Source organism: Moschus berezovskii, chromosome 6 (assembly GCF_049115385.1).
Source record: "Moschus berezovskii isolate FMDL1 chromosome 6, NW_MosBer_1.0, whole genome shotgun sequence".
In the NCBI taxonomy this organism is placed as follows: domain Eukaryota; kingdom Metazoa; phylum Chordata; class Mammalia; order Artiodactyla; family Moschidae; genus Moschus; species Moschus berezovskii.
Genome location: NC_142465.1, coordinates 18,534,536 through 18,555,094, shown reverse-complemented (window position 1 = coordinate 18,555,094; position 20,559 = coordinate 18,534,536). Strand labels below are relative to the sequence as shown.

At 38.5% G+C, this 20,559-nt stretch overlaps 2 protein-coding genes across 4 annotated transcripts in view; one reads left to right on the top strand and one right to left on the bottom strand.

Moving 5' to 3' along the window:
- Positions 1–5,580, bottom strand: part of LRRIQ1 (leucine rich repeats and IQ motif containing 1) — a 224,601-nt gene extending 219,021 nt beyond the window's left edge. Inside the window, exons 1-2 of the mRNA XM_055396048.2 lie at positions 5,437–5,580; positions 3,530–3,641 (exon numbers count right to left, since the gene is read on the bottom strand). Coding sequence (XP_055252023.2) covers positions 3,530–3,641; positions 5,437–5,580 — 256 coding nt within the window. The remainder of the gene's footprint in view (positions 1–3,529; positions 3,642–5,436) is intronic.
- A 2,775-nt stretch (positions 5,581–8,355) lies between these two features.
- TSPAN19 (tetraspanin 19) overlaps positions 8,356–20,559 on the top strand; it is a 29,983-nt gene continuing 17,779 nt past the window's right edge. For 2 of the 3 annotated variants that reach the window (XM_055394900.2, XM_055394898.2), the window contains exons 1-4: positions 8,356–8,433; positions 17,166–17,258; positions 17,347–17,419; positions 20,224–20,348. In XM_055394900.2, coding sequence (XP_055250875.2) covers positions 17,193–17,258; positions 17,347–17,419; positions 20,224–20,348 — 264 coding nt within the window. In that variant the 5' untranslated portion in view covers positions 8,356–8,433; positions 17,166–17,192. Of the gene's footprint in view, positions 8,434–17,165; positions 17,259–17,346; positions 17,420–19,794; positions 19,889–20,223; positions 20,349–20,559 lie in introns of those variants that run through there. The other variant, XM_055394899.2, reaches the window with a different exon arrangement.

The following is a 20,559-nucleotide window of genomic DNA, read 5'->3' as shown; positions in this document are numbered from 1 at the left end:
ATGCATACAGAATAATGCTGTGTTTAATATCACAATAACATCTTGACTAGAAATCAACAAAGGTTCAAGTCTATCTGCCACAAACAACATAATCTTGCACAAGATACTGAAAATGCTTTAATAAAAGTCTTAATTTAAAACATTATAATGACCAACATGTTCATGAAAGAAACTTTCATTCCCAATTTGGTAAGGTTTTGTTGAATTTTAGTGTCTTTTTATCATCTGTGAAGAGGTAGTTATGTTTCTTTTTCTTGTTCACTTAGCTTGTTTTATTCCTTGGTTGTAAAGTATTTTTTACAGATGACCATTCTGCCAATTAACTGACCATTCACAAGTATTTTGACCAGTATTATAGATTTCCTTTTTCAACACCCATTCACAATCTCTCTGGCATGTTTCCTATGTGAGAAGCTGAAAAGCAAAAAACAACATTCTCCAGATTCCTTTGAAGGTATGTTTCTGAGGATGATTTAGACTCTGCCAATTGATATATTTGTGCAAGTCTTTATTTTCATAAAAATATTATGTGTGAAGAAAGGCAGAGAGAGATACTTTCATTTTTCTGGCTCAGACTATGAGAGAGGGAGCTTTGGGTTGGAGATAGGAGTGTATAGAAGAGGATTAATATCTCTGAATTTCTTCATTTTATCAGCAGCTCCTGCTACAGCACAGTTTCATAGTGTGCATGCGTGTATTTTTTCCTACACTTTAGATATTCAACATAGAATCTGATTTTTTCAGTTATATTAAAAATTCTGTTATTTATTGTAGTTACTATTAATAGTCTCCAAAGATGTTAGTCCCACACTTCCTGGTATGCATACCCTGCGTACTCCCCTCCCGCACAGAATCAGTGCTGACCCTGTGTATCCATCAGGATGCAGTAAAGATGTTGCAAGCTTTACAAGGTACCACCTTAGTCTCTTAATAATTTATTCACGTGATACTCTTTCTCAAAATCCAGATGCCATGCAAGCTAGAGAGAGAGACCACATGTAGGTGCCTCCTCCAGCTGACAGCCCCAAATGAATTCCCAGTCAACAAATTGCATTAACTGCAAGCCATGTCAGTGAGCCATCTTAGAATTCCAGCCCAGTAAAGACTTCAGATGACTGTGACCCTAAACAACATCTGACTGTCAATGTGTCAGAAATCCAAGCAAGAACTACCTGGAAAAGCCCAGTGAACCTGTAGAACTATACAAAGATAACAATACACTGTTATTTTAAACCTCTAAGCTTGTTTTACACAAATACCTCCCAAACCTTACTGCTTAAAGTAGCTAAATAGTTTTTGTGTACAACTGGTAGCTTTCATCAATACATCCATATTTACAAATAAAATTAGCCTCTAGTTTCTCTTATGTATGTGTATGCTGTGCTTGCACAGTTTTGTATCTAAAATGTGCAGCTTTTAATAAATGAAATATAATCTACAGATTTTCTGCTCCTTGATGAACTGGAACAATTCAATTACAAAATTATCCCTAGTTCCTATTGACATTTGAGAAGAAATCTCTTTCTGCCTTCTTGCCAAATTACTGATTTAAGCATGTTTTCTGATTTTTCAAGCAATTTTGATAATTTGAATTTTTTTGGAAAATTAGTCTATTCATTGAGACTATCAAACCTATTTGTTAGAGCTATACACATGAGATCTTATAACTTTCTAAACCACTGCTATGACTTTAGTTCCTATAATCTTTCATGTAAATAATTTTTCTATATTTCCTTTGATTTTTTAATAATCAGGCTCTATACTTGCCAATATATTTAAAATAAATTTTCTTTTTATAAACTTTAGTAAACATAAATAAGCAAACTACTAAAATCCACCATCCGTTCCGTTCCGTCGCTCAGTCGTGTCCGACTCTATGCGACCTGTGGACTGTAGCCTACCAGGCTTCTCCGTCCATGGGATTCTCCAGGCAAGAATACTGGAGTGGGTTACCATTTCCTTCTCCAGGGGATCTTCCCGACCCAGGGATCGAACCCGTGTCTCTCGCATTGGAGGCAGACGCTTTAACCTCTGAGCCACCAGGGAAGCCCCAAAAATCCACCATACCTTGACAATAATCACTGCTAAAATCTAAAGGGTCTGCATTTGAGAAGTCTTTACATATTCTTTCACACAAGTATTTGGAACAAAAATCGTGGAGTCAGTTTCCTCTTTTCCTTTCACATCAATCCATCAATAAATATCTTTGGTTCTTTCTACTTAAAAATGTTTTCTAGAATATGACCTTTTTCACCGTTTGCATTGAAACTGCTCTCATCTCTAGCCATACTACTATAATAGTCTTGTAGTCTCTTGCTACCTCAAGGCATCTTCACTGCACAGTTCCCAGAATGACTGCCTCAAAATACATCATACTCTGTCACTCCTTTCTGAAAAACCTTAGAGCAGAATCCAAAGTCCACACTTTGGATTTATATGAGTCCTGTATATCTGACCCTTTCTTTGCGTGACTATAACCAAAAAGGCTGACTATTCTCTCTAAACACATTAAGCCCACTGAGTGTGCCTTGGCCTTTACAGTTCCCTCTTTCTGGAACACCAGCTCTCTAGGCAGCTATGTGACTCACTTCTTCATCAGCATATCCCATGTGGCTTACCATCTCATTCCAGACACTACTTAAAGATCACTTCCTCAGAGATGCCTCCCCTGACATCACATATCTAAAATAGCAAAATTCAGTCTTTATCCCCTTATCTTGAAATCCTCCCTTCACAGAATTATCATTAGTGAAATATTATGTGTTTACTTATTATCTGTCCCCCAACATGGGAACTCCAGAATAACAGAGCAAGATCTTTGCCTATTCTGTTCTCTGCTGTATTCTCAGTGGCTACAACAGATCCTTTCACACAGTAATATTTTTGTTATAAACATCTGTGAATATCCACATAATTATACCAATATAAGCATAAATGACACTGAATTTCATAACTTTTATAGTGTATCATAAAACTTATGTTATTAAAACTGTCTTTCATTTTTTTAAAAGAGTATATTGTTAGACACACCAAGGTCCTGGTGAACATTTAAATTGTTGCCATTTTTCATTATAAACTAAGCTAGGCTTACTTCTAGTTAAATCTTTGTTCATTCTATTATTCTTTCAATAATCACAAGATATAAATTTGCTCAGTTGAGGCAAATGAAGCTTGTGAGGATTTTATATAAATTATATTTTTCTCCAAAAATACATATAAACTGATAATTCTAAAATAGTCCCACGCTTGGGTTCCTTTGACATAAAGTAACAGAATGTCTGGCTTTAATTATGACTAGTAAAACAAATTATTAGCGACTAGTATTTATTGGAGATATAAGGAAGGTAGTAATTAAAACAGATGTGTGAACTAAATTGAACAGACCAATATACTATAGAGATTTTATTAGAGATAAATGCACACACCTGTATATGAGAAGAAATAACTTCAGGCAGTTTAATTTTCTAAACTATAAATTATTCATTCTTACAGAAAACTTATCTACCAAGCAGATGAAAACTGTACTTACTTAAAACATCAGTATCCTCCAAGTCCTGAAGAATGAGCTCTTCAGCAGTTTTACTTTTATTCTTTATGATGTTGATACAGCGAAGAACCGACTCAGGTAGTTCATCCGAATCCTAAAAATGTGAAGAATAAAAGGAGCTATAAAATTATTTACTAAAACTATGCATCAAATTTGTTTTGAAATGCCAAAATTTTGACTAAAATGTGTGAATGAGGTAAAAGAGCTTCATATAAAAGGCATAGTCCAAACAAACACATTTGGTTAAAGTTTGCTTTTCATTTTCAGTTGGCTATAAATTGCATCCATGATTCTTTTGGAACTCATCCCCAAATGAATAATTTCAGAACTTCTGTCTTACTTAAGTTAGCTATGGATAAAAAGGCATAATAAAACATTATTTTTTCGTAAAGTATTATGTAGGTTATTGCAATCCTAATTAAAAATAAGAGTATAATTATTTCAAGAAACTTGACATGTGTTTTCTTGGGGAAAAAAGCTTAGTTGAAAAGAGTTGATGCAGCAAAGCTACTGAAGGAATTTGGCCCACTTTATATTTAAAAATATAAAACCAGAATAGGGCAAAAATTAACAGAATAATGGCAAAGAATAGATAACCCTGTATAGATTATATGTATATAACAACTAAGTATATACAGCAATTGAAAAAAGATGGATTATTCCACAAGTGACACCAGGGATATTTGATAAATATTGCAGGGAAATTTTAATTAGATTTACTTTTTATAATATAGCTGAAAATAAGTTTCCATAGGATTAAGAATTTTGATATAAAAGAATGAATCCATGAATAAATTTTCTAAGTATATAAACACTGGAGGAAATACACAAATACATGTGATTTCAAAAAAAATGTAACTATTTCTTTGGTCTAAAGATTTCACATACATTTTGATTTTTATGCATATCTAATCACATAACTGAAGAAGGCAATGGCAAGCCACTCCAGTACTGTTGCCTAGAAAATCCCATGGATGGAGGAGACTGGTAGGCTGCAGTCCGTGGGGTCGCTAAGGGTCAGACACGACTGAGCGACTTCACTTTCACTTTTCACTTTCACACATTGGAGAAGGAAATGGCAACCCATTCCAGTGTTCTTGCCTGGAGAATCCCAGGGACGGGGGACCCTGGTGGGCTTCTGTCTATGGGGTCACACAGAGTCAGACACGACTGAAGTGACGCAGCAGCAATCACATAACAATATACTCATGATTAAGTAAAAAGCAGTATACTAATATATATGTGTGTCTTCCCAGGCTCAGCTGGTAGAGAATCTGCCTGCAATGCAGAAGACCTGGGTTCGATCCCTGGGTTGCAAAGATCCCCTGGAGAAGGGAATGGCTACCCACTCCAGCACTCTGGCCTGGAGAATTTCATGGACTGTATAGTCGATGGGGGTCACAAAGTCTGACACGACTGAGTGACTTTCACTTTCACTTTCCCTTAGCTGGGTGGTAAAGAATCCACCTGCCAATGCAGGAGACATGGGTTCAACCCCTGGGTTGGGAAGATCCCCTGGAGAGGGAAATGGCAATCCACTCCAGTATCCTTGCATGGGAAATCCCATGGACATAACAGTCAGAAGTCTATGGTGTCACAAAATATTTGGACATGACTTAGAGCTAAACAACAACAGATATGTATATATACCTACGCATAATTATATGAATAGTAAAATCTCAATTTTGTGAAAAAAATGCACATGTATACATGTGAAATTATAGGTAATTTATCAATATATTTTTATATTCAAACATCAAATATGCATTGTTTAAAGGTCGCCCTAAGGGGAAAACATGTGAGTACACAAAACACACTGAGAAAAGTAGTATTTCTCCTAAAAAAGCTTACTTCAGTTAAAAGTCTCAAAAGTACAACACAAAACTTACTGTATCACTATTATCACTCTGGGTTTCTGATTTTGAATCACTATCAAAATCATATTTTTCCAAGGAAGAAATGCTGATTTTATCCAATTCAGCCTCTATTTCTTCTCTGAGCTTTATATCATCATCATCGTTGCCTTCCGTCATCCTTCATAATAAAACACAGAACCATTTAGAAAAAACTGAAGAGGCTAAATGCTAGTAAAAACTATAGGCTCTTTAATGTGCCACACCAATCCAACACATTCTATGTAAAAATGCTTTAGTTTAACAAAGTTTTATCACACCTTATTATGCCTATACTATATATTAAAGATGGAGAAGGAAATGGCAGCCCACTCTGGTGTGCTTGCCTGGAGAATCCCATGGACAGAGGAGCCTGGTGGGCTACAATCCATGAGGTCACAAAGAGTTGGACATGACTGAGCGACTTCACTTTCGCTTTTCACTTTCACGCATTGGAGAAGGAAATGGCAACTCACTCCAGTGTTCTTGCCTGGAGAATCCCAGGGATGGGGGAGCCTGGTGGGCTGCCGTCTATGGGGTCACACAGAGTTGGACACGACTGAAGCAACTTAGCAGCAGCGGCAGCATATATTAAATAAAATTGCTTTCTTCCTATTTTCATCCATTATTTCTTTAGTGTTTGACTACAAAATGATCAAATTTAATGACACTCTTTAAATTCGCTAAAGGAAAAGTTATGTGGAATGTGTTTGGCTTACCTTCCTGAATCAAGAAACTTCACACTAAAATTCATTTTCATGGTAATAATTAATGGCAAAATAACTTAACAGCTTGAGTATTCATAGATAAAAATACTTATAAGAGAACATCCTAGGTGTATATACGGGGACACATTTGGCTAGTTTGCAGTCATTAAATCAGAGTTGTCAATTCTATCAGATAGGCACAACAATGAAATAATGAATAATATATGATGTATAAGTTCAACATTCATTTTATTTAAGTCTTTAGGCTTGTAATGGATACGGGTCAAGCAGTATATTGCAGAATATCTTCATATCATCATTGTTAACTACCATCATTAGCTTCCATGTATATTAAGTACCTGTGACAAGCCAGGCACTAGTAGACATTTGTGTGACTGATAATCTCTGGAGTAACTTCACAGATTAAAGGTCAGTACAGTCATTGTATAGATGAGAAACCTAAGGTTGCAAGACGTTAGTTAACTCCTCCTAGCATTATGCTAAAATGTAATGGGAGTAGGATCCTAATTCAGAGATTCTGAATCCAAAGTCAGTGCTTTTCCCACAATCTAAAGGTATCCAAACTTAGGCAAGCTCATTATCTGCCCAGCAATTTTTCCGAACAACCAGTAGACTTCAAATTGCAGATGGTAATCCATACATGGATTAAGAAATTAATTTAGCAGTTTTTGGTCATTTGGTTAAATGATGGGATAGGATAGGAAAAGTTAGGGTAGTTCAGAAAAGAAACTATAAGTGCACTATATATACTAAAAGTAAAAATTGTTTAAAAAACTTTGCTTCAACTATAAGTACATGTATACGTATGCACATGTACATGAAATGCAATGCAAATTTTTGTTTTAATGTGAGTCTAAGTAAGAAAAAGTTTGAACAATGCCATACTAATCAGCTTTTATTTTCCAATTTTACTCATAACCTCCTTCAACCAAAACAAAACCAGAACCAGTGCAAAATGCTACCCCACAATCTAACTTACTTAAAATGCAATTCAAAAGCTTTGAATGAATATAGGGATAAAAACCTTTGCTAGGTGGAAAATTAGATTTCAAAAAATGGCTATAAAGCAGAATGCAGAGATACACAAAACTTTATGTAGAAAGAAAGGCAGAAAAATAGGGTAAAAGAAAGGGACATTTTCATCATATGTCCATCTCAGCTGATCTACTGGCTCTTTAGATCATTCCTGTCCAATTACATATTTAAGCAACATACTTGATTTAAATTTTCTACAATTTTTTACAATGTAAAGAGAAATAGGTGAATTTTTTATAATATATATTAATTCAATCCAATGTATCCAAAATATTATTTCAACATACAGTCAAAAGTATTCATTACATAGCTAAAATTTTACACTTTGTTTTGTATATTAATAAGTCTTCAGAATCTGATGTGCATTTTACATTTACAGCACGTTTCAATTCGGACTTGCTGCATTTAAGCTCTCAGTGGTAACCTCTAGCCAGTGGCTACAGAATTGGCTACAGCAGCCTTGGATCGATCCCATTGCAAAGAGGCTAGGTAAACTACTTCAAGTTGATAATAAATCAATTGGAGTTGGTTAAAGGTGCCAAGCGAGCTTAGTGGGGTGTCTTAATGGCTTAAGCGTGGAGTCTTCGTGGCTCAGTTGGTAAAGAACCCGCCTGCCAATGCAGGAGACATAAGAGATGAGGGTTCGATCTCTGGGTCTGGAAGATCCCCTAGAGGAAGAAACCGCAACCCACTCCAACATTCTTGCCTGGGAAATCCCATGGACAGAGGAGCCTGGAGGGTTAGAGTCCATGGGGTCGCAGAGAGCCGGACACGACCGAGCACGCACACAAAACAGCCAAAAATAAGACATTTTAAGGAACCCCACCCTTCAATTATAGTTCTGACTGAACTACCAAAATTTTTCAAAACTGCAAACAGCCTCTCGCTCTACAGACTGGCTCAGCACTCCCGGGGCGCGCGGACCCCCTTCGCCCTCAGGCCTGGCCTTGGCGGAGAGGGGCCCGGCTCCACGTGCGCCCCCGCAGCTTTGCGGCGCCTCCAGCTCCATTAACTCGGGTCTTGAGGGGTGCTCGCTCACCCAGCAGCGGCTGAATCCTCCAGGAAGGTTGGAAAACAGCGCCCGCCTCCAAACAAAGAGTAACCACGGCAACCGCCAATCCCAAGGAAGATGGGCTTTACAGGTGCCCCAGCAGGACAAACTATCTCTATTCCAAACGAGAACGAGCGCTTCATCTCAGGAGCTCGATGAGGAATTTACATTTTATTCCAGGTAGATTTTAATATTTAATTAATTTTGGAAAGTATTCAATAAAGAAACGACACTTTGTTACAGCTACCCAATTAGAGGTAGCCTGCTTTTAAACTGTCTCTTACCTGTTTTTATTATGTGCATCCAGTGAGTGTTGAGTTGCTCGTGTATAAATTGTACATTCCACAAAACCTTACTCCTGAATACTGATTTGTGGGGCCTAGAAGTATGGAAGAAAAGCCAATAAATTGTTTGCCTTGCGAGACACCAGTTTCTTTTAAAATAGAAAAAAATCAATCAGCAATGACTATCAAAATTTTCTAAGTGAATGGATGTGTGGGGTGAGAAATATAAAAATTATATTCTGGAATATGTTTTACTGTAAAATATTGACAGTGACACACGTTGTTTTAATATGAAATTTGAATTTTAAGTTTATATCATAACATTTAATTTTAACTTAAAAATTCATAAAGTTCCTGTTATTGGTGAAGAAAACAGATTGTATACGACTGATTTTCATTTTTTAAAGAATGCAAATGAAGCATTAAATTCCAAGAGGAAGTAGTTCAGGGTAATTTTAGAAGCTGTCTGATATACACTAAGCTGAAAGCAAACAATATCATTGAGCCTTTGAAAGAAAATAGACCATGTTTCCTGGTAACAATTGAATAATAAAATGCATTGTGTCAACTTAACAATAATACAGAGTGAGAAATCAGTAGACTTCTGATGTTAAAAAAGCACATTATCACTTCGTTCAAGAAAGAAAATGATTTTCAAAATAAACTACTCCTGGTTTTATAATTGAATTTTGGATACTTTCATTATTAAAGACCATACTCAAGTAACAGTTTTTCTTTTTTTAGTTTAGTTTTGTTGCTGATTTACAAACTTTCAAACTCTTTATTTAAAATGTTTAAACTAACATATTTTGTTGCAATTCACATTAAACTTAAAATTTTATTTGTAATTATGAAACTATTCATGCTTTTCCTAAAGAATATAAAATCTATTAGTAATCAATTAATTTCTAAAACTGACTTTAAACAACTAATTTGAAGATATTGTTTGAATTTCTTTATTAATGCTTACCTTGTCAAACAAATTAATAGCAAAAAAGAAGAATCCTGGAAGTTCTTCTGAAGATTAATTTGTGGTGAATGTTTTTACAACTCATACTTTCAAGTTACTTATTAAAAACAAACAAACCACATACACACACAAAAAAAACCTACTCAGGTTAAAGGGTTGTGGAAAAAATAACATAATCCACTTAGGGTATAATTTCTAGAAAGTGTGCAATTAAATAGATTTTTCCTAAATTCTGCATAGTTAAACAATAGTTTCAAGTTGAATTGATTTATAGTCTATGACTGTTTGCAAATTGTTAGCAAAGCACTCATGATTCTTCACAATCTTTACGGGGTCTAGTTCTCCAGCCTTATCTGTCTCTACTCAAGCCCTCATACACTTCACTCCAAAGCCTGGGAACAGTGTTCCATCTGTATTGAAAACTTCCTCTTCTAACCTGTTTTTATCTATGTGTTTTTGCGCTCAGTGGTGTATGACTCTTTGTGACTCTGGACTGTAGCCTGCCAGGTTCCTCTGTCCATGGGATTTTCCCAACAAGAAGTGATATATATTTAATTATGAAGTTGTTGTTGTTGTTTAGTCATTAAGTCTTGTCCAACTCTATTGCAATCCCAGGGACTGAGCCTGCCAGGCTCCTCTGTCCATGGGATTCTCCAGGCAAGAAGAACACTGGAGCGGGTTGCTATTCCCTATTCCAGGGGACCTTCCTGACCTGGGGGTTGAATCTGCATCTCATGTGTCTCCTGCGTTGCAACCAGATTCTCTACCACTGAGCCACCAGGGAAGCCCCTTTTGTTTGACTGAAACCCTCTTAATTATTCTTCAAGGATTACCTCAAATTCACCTCCTTTCTGACACATCCTAGTACCATTTATTCACAGACTCTGAACCCCCAACACACAATTCAGAGTTGGCCACAGGTTTGGTTCTCTAACAGTTGTCTTATTTATTCAGTGTGTGTGTGTGTTCCCATCTTCTGGCACTTAGAAGGAACTTAAAAACAGTTATTAGAGTATTATTTAACTAATGAAAAGTGACACTTAGGAATAGGTGAGTTACTGTAAATTGTCCTTCCTTATAGCATTTATACTATTAAAAAATATCTCTGCTGTTGGGCCATTTATTAACAAATCAGGAAATGAACCAAAGAAATATTATACCAGCACTTTATTTAATTTAAAAATAAATTCTTTGTCTATAGCAAAATAAGTCTACCACATTACAAATATTTACATAGGAACTGCACTAACTTGTGTACCTTTGTGTAAGCAAATCATTTTCACTGATAACCTTTTTAGTATGTGAGGCTTATAACTGAAAAGATCAGCACATAACCGTCTCTTACCATTCTGGGCAAACATGGCTTAGGGCTTCCTTGCTTGTTGCTGGGACACCTGGTTTGATGTGTTCTCTTTAACTTGAACTGTTTGCTGTGGTCTGAATGTTTGTGTCCCCTCAAAACTCACATGTTGAAATGCTTACACCCAATGTGATGGTGTTGGAGGATGGGACCTTTAAGAGGAGGTAATTAGTTTATGACGGTAGGGCCCTCATGAATGGGATTAGTGATCTTATGGAAGAGATCCCACAGAGCTCCCTATGCCATATGAGGATAACAGAAGTCTGAAACTTTGCACCTTTAATCTCAGACTTCCAACTTCCACATTGTGAGAAATAAATTTCTGTTGACTGCCTAGTCTTTGGTATTTTGTTATAGCAGCCCAAATGGACTAAAGTAAAGTGAAGTCACTCAGTTGTGTCCTAATCTTAGCGACCCCGTCGACTGTAGCCTGCCAGGCTCCTCTGTCAATGGGGTTTTCCCAGGCAAGAATACTGGAGTGGGTTGCAATTTCCTTCTGCAGGGGATCTTCCAGGCCTAGGGAATCAAACTCAAGTCTCCCATGCTGCAGGCAGACTCTTTACCATCTGTAAAAGCAAAACTAAAAAACAGCAAAAAAGTCTCTACCACACTAAAACAAAATGACCAACTTATTTATGTCATATAAAGCAAAGGACTGACATTAAGATACATGACAATGCACATAGGCAGCATGTCTTCTATGGGTGGTTTCAGCAGCAATAAGAAATATGGCACCATTCAGTTCCAGCTTATAAAACACAAGAGCAAAAAACTCTTTGTCTCCCTACAAGATGCAGGGCCAGGGGACAGTTCTGGGTTACTATTGGTGAAGCATTCAGTTTGCTACTTTGTGTCACAATTCTCATTCTTTTATTCACAATTAATTACTATCTGCATATAATGTAAGTCTGCTAGACCATAAATTAGCAGCTTTCAGGACACCTACCTTGAAGAGTTCTTAGGGAGGTTAAACAAATATTGTAGCCTAACACCCTGCTCTCTAACAAACATGCGCTCAATGGAAGTGAAGTCTCAAGTGATGGATGGGACAGTCAAGGGGTGGGGTTTAGTCTCAACTGTAAAAGCAAACAAATCTAAATGATAACTTAGTGTGATCATGGGCTTTTGTCCATTCTGGAAACAAAGAAAAAAATAACAAATGCCATAATCTCTTTTCTCACTTTTCAAATATCAACAGGATTCACGATCTTACCACAATTGTTTCTCTGTCTTCATGTGGTATCTACATAATTTTTTTCCCTAAAATGAAGAAAACAAAGAACAGGCTGGTCTGAGTAATTAATCATCTTCCTCTCTATACTATCAAACCTTTCCAAACTTTGTGATTACTTTTAGAAGTGGTTCATTTATTATTGAGAAAAAACTACCAAAAGAAAAAAAAATCTAAATTTTTATGACATCCCCAAACCAATATTTTATTTTTCTAATGCAGAACTGAACAAAAAAAATTATTCTGTAAAGAGAACTTTCAAACCTTCATCAGTCAATAGAATAACTCTGAAACTGATCAAATTGACTCACTGTCTAAAAGGGGGGAATTTTTAAAAATTTCTGATCCAATCTTGTGATTTACCATCACTCCCAACCACATTCTTTTCTATCTATTCTCTTTAAAGAGAGAGAAAACTTTCAGAGTACAAAGTTATTCAACAAACTCTTTACTTCAGCATAAGGGAAGGGGAAAAAAAATAGTCTGACATAGCTGGTGAAACATACATATTTTAATAGAAAATGGTCTAAATGGACTGAAGCTCTACTATTTTGAAGTTACCATGAGCATCCTCCTTAACCAAGTCAGTTGACATTGAGAGTCCAGAATTCTCTCCCTCTTTGACATCTGTCTCATGTAATGCTATTTTGAAAATGATTGTTTTCTCATTTCATAAAGTCTGATTTTTAAAAAATCCAGGGATTTCCCTGGCCGTCCAGTGGCTGAGACTATATATTTCCAATGTATGGAGCATGGGTTTGATACCTGGTTGGGAAAATAAGATCCCACATGCTACACAGTCATGACCAAAAATAAAATTAAACAAGTAAATGCATACATGCATAAAAATATAAAATCCAAATTCCTAATTATGTCATTTTCCATAATCAAACCTCTGCTTATTGTAGGCTATAGTTAGTCCCTCATCTCCTTCATTTATTCCCAAGATATCAGCTCTCTATGGATGACCCCCAATTCTATATTGTCTATGCGCTCCACTTGCTTGCCCTAAATTTCCAGTGCTTAACCACAAGGTTTCATTTTATCAATTCAACCTGAATTTTTAAATATTAAATTAATAGAATTTATGAATATTTTCAAACAATTCCAGTGATTATCATTATTCTTTTATTTTCCCATTGTAAAAAATCTTTCTGATCATCTTGGATTCTTTTTTTATTCATAGTAAAGCATACTGAAATATGTCAAAGTCGTCTTTTTCTCTCTCTGATTATCTTTCATATCACAGTTTCCTGTTGGGCATTTAGTTTGGCTTTTCCCACCCTAATCCACTTCTTCCCTTCATTGTGGGCATATAGTTACCTCCACTTCCAGCTGAGAATTGCCTTGTGACTAACTGCTGTCTGCCAAAGGAACATAAGCAGAAGAGAAGTATGCAACTTCCACCTTACATGTTTAAAAGATGCTCACCTAAGTTTACCCATCCTCTTCCTTTTTGCTGACTGTAGAGGACTGTACCTTGAGTAAACTTCAGTTCAGTTCACTTCAGTCGCTCAGTCATGTCTGACTCTTTGCGACCCCATGACCCTCAGCACGCGAGGCCTCCCTGTCTATCACCAATTCCCAGAGTCCACCCAAACCCATGATGCCGTCCCAACCATCTCATCCTCTGTCATCCCCTTCTCCTCCTGCCCTCAATCTTTCCCAGCATCAGGGTCTTTTCCAATGAGTCAGCTCTTCGCATGAGGTGGCCAAAGTATTGCAGTTTCAGCTTCAGCATCAGTCCTTCCAATGAACACCCAGGACTGATCTCCTTTAGGGTGGACTGGTTGGATCTCCTTGAAGTCCAAGGGACTCTCAAGAGTCTTCTCCAACACCACAGTTCAAAAGCATCAATTCTTCTGTGCTCAGCTTTCTTTATAGGCCAACTCTCACATCCATACATGATCACTGGGAAAACCATAGTCTTGACTAGATGGACCTTTGTTGGCAAAGTAATGTCTCTGCTTTTTAATATGCTGTCTAGGTTGGTCATAATTTTCCTTCCAAGGAGTAAGAGTCTTTTAATTTCATGGCTGCAATCACCATCTGCAGTGATTCTGGAGTCCAGAAAAATAAAGGCAGCCACTGTTTCTACTGGGAGCCATATACTTTAACAGGCTGGAGCAAAACCCCACATTTCCAGGATGATTTCCCAGTAGAGAACCAATTATATATCTTGAACTGAGAGAGAATAAACTTCAGTTTATTTTTGTATTTGGATCCTTTGATAAAACATTTTAACCTTGACTCTAACCTGCTGCTGCTAAGTCAGTTCAGTCGTGTCCGACTCTGTGGATTCCAACGTGAAGCCTCTTGTTCAACATTCCACACCAGAGTCCCTGTAGAGAGTTCTCATTTATTAGTCTTCTTTCTCTTTCTCATTAGTAGAGAAACAGAAGCCAGGACTTAGGGCTTAAGGAGCTTCCCTCAAGGCTCAGTTGGTAAAGAATCCGCCTGCAATGCAGGAGACCCCAATTCGATTCCTGAGTCTGGAAGATCCACTGGAGAAGGGATAGGCTACCCATTCCAGTATTCTTGTGCTTCCCTTGTGGCTCAGCTGGTAAAGAATCCGCCTGCAATGTGGGAGACCTGGGTAGGGAAGATCCCCTGGAGAAGGGAACGGCTACCCACTCCAGTATTCTGGCCTGGAGAATTCCATGGACTAAGTCGAAGGGGTCGCAAAGAGTCAGACAGGACAGCAGCTTTCACTTTCACTTTCTTGTTCAGACTGTAGAAGAGGATCACAGCTTTCTCATGTACTGCAGTGGGTAAAGCTGGAGCCAAAATGTAGATCTGGTGGCTCAGAGGTTAAAGCGTCTGCCTCCAATGCGGGAGACCCGGGTTCGATCCCTGGGTCAGGAAGATCCCCTGGAGAAGGAACCGGTAACCCACTCCGGTATTCTTGCCTGGAGAATCCCATGGACGGAGAAGCCTGGTAGGCTACAGTCCACGGGGTCGCAAAGAGTCGGACACGACTGAGCGACAGAACGGAACGGAAAGCATCTTGGAAATAAAAAAAAAATCGGGCAGTCTTTCCCACTGAGTGTCCCATCCAGAAAGTCCAGGCACTGGAGGAATCCATGAATAAGACTAGAGGACAGAAAGTGGAGAAACCAAACAGCAGCAGAAGAGTTCGAGGCAGCGGGTGGAAGATAAAGCCTGGAGATACTCCTGAAGCTGGGGAGAAATACCTTGAGGATTTTTAGGAGGAATATGGCCTTAGAATGAAGTAAAGAGGGAAGTGCATGGGTGCTGTCCTATACATCTCTTACTTTCCACTTTCTAAGGCATCTTTCACTTCAACAAATGGATTAGTTTCTTCCTGACTCACTGGAAAAGACTCTGATGCTGGGAAAGGTTGGGGGCGGGGGGAGAAGCAGACGACAGAGGATGAGATGGCTGGATGGCATCACCGACTCTGTGGACATGAGTTTGAGTGAACTCCGGGAGTTGGTGATGGACAGGGAGGCCTGGCGTGCTGTGATTCATGGAGTCGCGGAGAGTCGGACACGACTGAGCGACTGAACTGAACTGAACTGAACTAGGGACAGACAGCTTCAAATTAGTCTTACTAAACGTGCTTTTGTTACTGAATCAAACTTGGGTCCACTCGCTCACATGCAGTAAAGCCAATCCACTGACACTGGGTTGTTCTAGAGGAAAGTGCAATGTTTATTGCAGGGCATCAAGCAAGGAGAACAGGCTGCTCATGCTAGAAAGATCCAAGCTCCCAGGTGGCTTTCAGGGAAGGGGTTTTAAAGGCAGTGTGAGGGAGGCGTTTTTGGGCATATGTGATCTGCTTGTACACAATTCTTGGATTGGTTGGCATCAAGGTGAAGTCTTAAGCATCATCAATCCTTGGGTTTCAACCACTCTAGGGTCTGTGTTCTTACGGTCAGCAGTTTTCATCTGGTGGTGGTCTGTTTCTTATAAAAATAACAGGAATGTGTCAGACCTGTATTTGTATCTTTCAGGGAACTCTGAGTTCAGTGGTTCTGCTGTGTGGCAGATTTCTAATCTAAATTGTTACCAGTTCCCCAGCCCAACAGCTATTCTTTGTTTCTACTTCTTAACATTTCCTAATCATTTACTCTTGAGTCAGCCTTTTGAGACTCAAGGGAGGCCTGGGAGACTAAATCAAAATCCTTTTCCTTCAAAGGACTGGGGCACAGGGGCTTATATTGCTGTTTCACTTTCTTGGTGTCACTGTGTCAATTATTCACTGCATGTGTTGAAACATTGTAAACCACAGTACTTTTTAAAATATGAGCTAGCCAGAATTGAAAAAGTGGAAGAAAAAAGAAAACCCAGGAACATACCCAAGAAAAGGTAAAATCTACATATCTAATAAACCAAGCACTCAAAACCAGTAGGATAAGTGTTCACTTTTCCATAAATATTTTAGGAAAATTGGGTATCTGGAAAACAATTTTTTTAAGCCACCTTAAGTTAGTTCTTTTCTCTGTACTGTATACCAAAGTAAATTGTAAACTAGTTAAATAATATAATTCACCTGCTGATTGATTGATTCAACAAATCTGTGTTTGTAACACATGGTTCCCACTATATGTTAGACTTGAGGTTATTATATACAAGATCTGTTCTCTCTGCATAAAGGCCCTAAAGTCTACATGGGAAGGGAGACAAGTAAAGATGAACATAGGCAACGAACCGAGATTAGGGAAAGGCTTCTGAGATAACATTATTCTGGGAAAGAGGAAGGTAGTCAGATGTAAAGGAAAAATTTCTGGCAAGGAGAACAAGGTGTGTTATGACTGGAAACAAAAAAAAATTATTTTACTTTCTGAAAACTGCAGGAAATTCAGTAAGGCAGCTCCTGACATGTTATACAAATGCCCTTTGATCTCAACTGCCTGGACGAAAAATGCTGATAAAGACATACACAGTTCCAAGACACTCTTCAATATTTTGTTATATTTGGGAGGAATGTTATACTGACTGCTGGTGTGAGGAAAAGATATGCAAATAAAAGATATGAGTAGGCAGAATTATTTCAAGTTATTACTGTGGTGTTTATAGTAAAAGTTGTGCTTATCTTTTCAGAATCATCAGTATACGCAGAGAAAAATAATGTTAAGGAAAAACAAGAGGTTGATTTTTAAATACTTTCTTAATCTCGTTAATGGAGCTTTCTTGGTAAGTTTCTTCATAATTATTTAGTAAAGAAAATGTACATTTTTATTAGCAGTTAGTTAAAAAATAAGTATTGGCTATTTTTTCATAGGTTCTGGGACTTTTACTCATGGGATTTGGTACATGGCTTTTATTAGATGGAAATAATTTTTTCACAGCTTTGGGTATGTATCTATTTTGCTTTCTCTAAATCAAATAAGGCATTCAATGTTAAGCAACTGAGTACGTGACTTAGTCAGCAGGTGGCAGTGTTTCCCTAAAATTCATAAATTCAATTATTCCTCAGGTTTTTGTCAATTGGTTCTAGAAACGCCTTATTAAATAATAAGACTTAAATCCAAGACCATAAAGGAAAGAGAATTTTGAGAGAAAAAAACTAGAAACTCTGGGCAAGAGAGATGAGAGAAACAGAGGATTGCGGTTCTGCTTACTCTAGACTTTTACAGATTTATAAACGTTAAAAGATAATGGAGAGCAATATAGTTTCACTGCCCAAGTTCAATAATCTCTCTTAAAACTCGGTTACCGGACTTCCCTGGTGGTGCAGTGGATAAGAATCTGCCTGCCAAGGCAGGAGACCCAGGTTTGATCCCTGATCCGGGAAGATCCCACGTACTGCAGGGGAACTAATCGCCCTCAGCACAACTACTGAGCCTGCACTCTAGATCCCGGAACCACAGCTCCGGAGCCCATGGGTCCTTGAGTCAGACAGCTGCAACTGCTGAAGCCCAAGCCTCAAGCCTGTGCTATGCAACAAGGGAGTCATCACAGCGAGAGGCCCGCACGCTTCAGCGGGGAGTGGTCCCCGCTCTCCACAGCTAGAGAAAGCTCGAGCAGAGTGGCAAAGACCCAACACAGCCAAAAAACCCCAACAACTCAGTTACCATATCCTATCACCATCACATGGTTGGAAATATAATATTCCCTACGTGGAAACAAGTGTACATGAATGCATGAATGGATAAAGAAGGATATGTACGTATACATACAGATATATATGTATATGCTGCTGCTGCTGCTAAGTCACTTCAGTCGTGTCCCCTCTGTGTGACCCCATAGACGGAAGCCCACCAGGCTCCCCTGTCCCTGGGATTCTCCAGGCAAGAACACTGGAGTGGGTTGCCATTTCCTTCTCCAATGTGTGAAAGTGAAAAGTAAAAGTGAAGTCGCTCAGTCGTGTCCGACCCTTAGCGACCCCATGGACTGCAGCCTACCAGGCTCCTCCGTCCGTGGGATTTTCTAGGCAAGAGTACTGGAGTGGCTTGCCACTGCCTTCTCCTATATATGTATATAGAATGGATATATATCTATCATTAGGCACCATCCCATGAGCTCAGGATACAGTAGTGTACAAGAAAGATAAAGGGCATGTCCTCATGGAGCTTAATTCCAGTGAGGAAGACTCGAAAACAACACATAATTTCACTCCTGCAAACCTTCCCAGTCTCACCTGCCTGAAACTGTTAATTGCCAGCAAGGCTAAGTATCCTATACACATTGCACCCTTCTGTGTCTCAGAATGCTTCCACCATTCCAGCGCAGAGATTTCCAATTATAATTCAGAGCCTAAACTCAAGTGTTAACCTTCTCCAGTAATCTTGCCTACCTTCACCTTCTCCCCCTACTGGATTAGCTGCTTTTCTACCCAGTGCTGTGCCAGTACGTATTCTGAAATGGAGTATTATTTGTTTGTTTGTTTGTTTTAATGTGCTGATTTCTGTGGTTTAAAGAATCCCAGGATGGCCAATTTTAAGGTGCCAGTGTGGAGTGAGTTAGCTTACAGAGTTTCTGAAAATTTAACCTTTGGCTTTATGTGCCAGAACAGTCTTATTCCAGCATACCGCTGCCCACTGCCTCTACTCTTCTCCCATAAAATCTAGGGCATATTTAATGTATTCATTCTTCCTTTAAAAAAGTATTTGTTAAGCACTACATCTGTGCCATAGCACTAAGCATTTAACAGTTAGTCTATTGACTATATAAATATATAAATAGTCTCTAGCCCGGAGAAGGCAATGGCAAGCCACTCCAGTACTCTTGCCTAGAAAATCCCATGGATGGAGGAGCCTGGTAGGCTGCAGTCCGTGGGGTCGCTAAGGGTCGGACACGACTGAGCGACTTCACTTTTACTTTTCACTTTCCACTTTCACACATTGGAGAAGGAAATGGCAACCCACTCCAGTGATCTTGCCTGGAGAATCCCAGGGAAGGGGGAGCCTGGTGGGCTTCCGTCTATGGGGTCACACAGAGTCAGACACGACTGAAGTGACTTAGCAGCAGCAGCAGCAGCAGCAGTCTCTAGCCCAGAGAACTCAGTCTAGATGGGGAGAGAATAAAATATACTTTTAATGGGGCCATATTAGCAATAAACTCAGGGTCTCATACAATGGAAACTTAACCCACACGTTAGGCTGTTGGTTAGTTGCTAAGTCATATCCGACTTGTTTGTGACCCCATAGGCTGTAGCCCACCAGCCTCTTTCTGTCCATAGCATTTCCTAGGCAAGAATACTCAGGTGGGTTGCCATTTTCTTCTCCAGGGGATCTTCCCGATACAGGGATCGAACCTGCATCTCCTGCATTGGCAGACGGATTATTTATCACTGAGCCACCAAGGAAGCCCACATATGTTAGGTACTCAAACTATTTTTGATGAATGAATGAATACATAAATGTTTGGACGTAGGTTATATATAGAAGAATTCACTCAAGAAAAAGTTGTCTTCTTTCATAGAAGACATTAAAGAAAAGGTTAACTTAAAGAGATCTTCTGAGAAATTCCCTATCATGTCATTAAAGGAAGAAAAGTCCTTAAGAATAAGTAAGAGGGGCTAGAATGAGATTAAAAAGAGAGAGAGAGAATCCTAGTGATTTGGCAACAGCTGCTTAGGGAAACCTTGGGTTGCTGCATTTATTATTAAATAGAAAACACATATCACTTAATAATAGCTATTTTGTGGTTTCCACAGATGAAAATAATCACTTGACAGTGTATATTTTTCGAATTTTGATTGGAATTGGATCTGCTATTCTTCTTCTTTGTCTCTTGGGTTATTTGGGAATTCACAATGAGATCAGGTGGCTCCTAATTCTGGTATGTATCTCATTTCAATAGTCTGAATTTGTAGCTTTGATTTTTCAGTGTTCAAATTACACAAGGGAGCAAAAATGATTTATGGCCCTGGAACACTGAAGTATAATGGGCTCTTGCAAGCAAGGCAATGAAGTGCCCCCTCCCAAGAATCTTGGCTTAGACAGAATTTTCTTGCTGAGTTTTCAGTGGACCAAATCTGAACCTCAACACT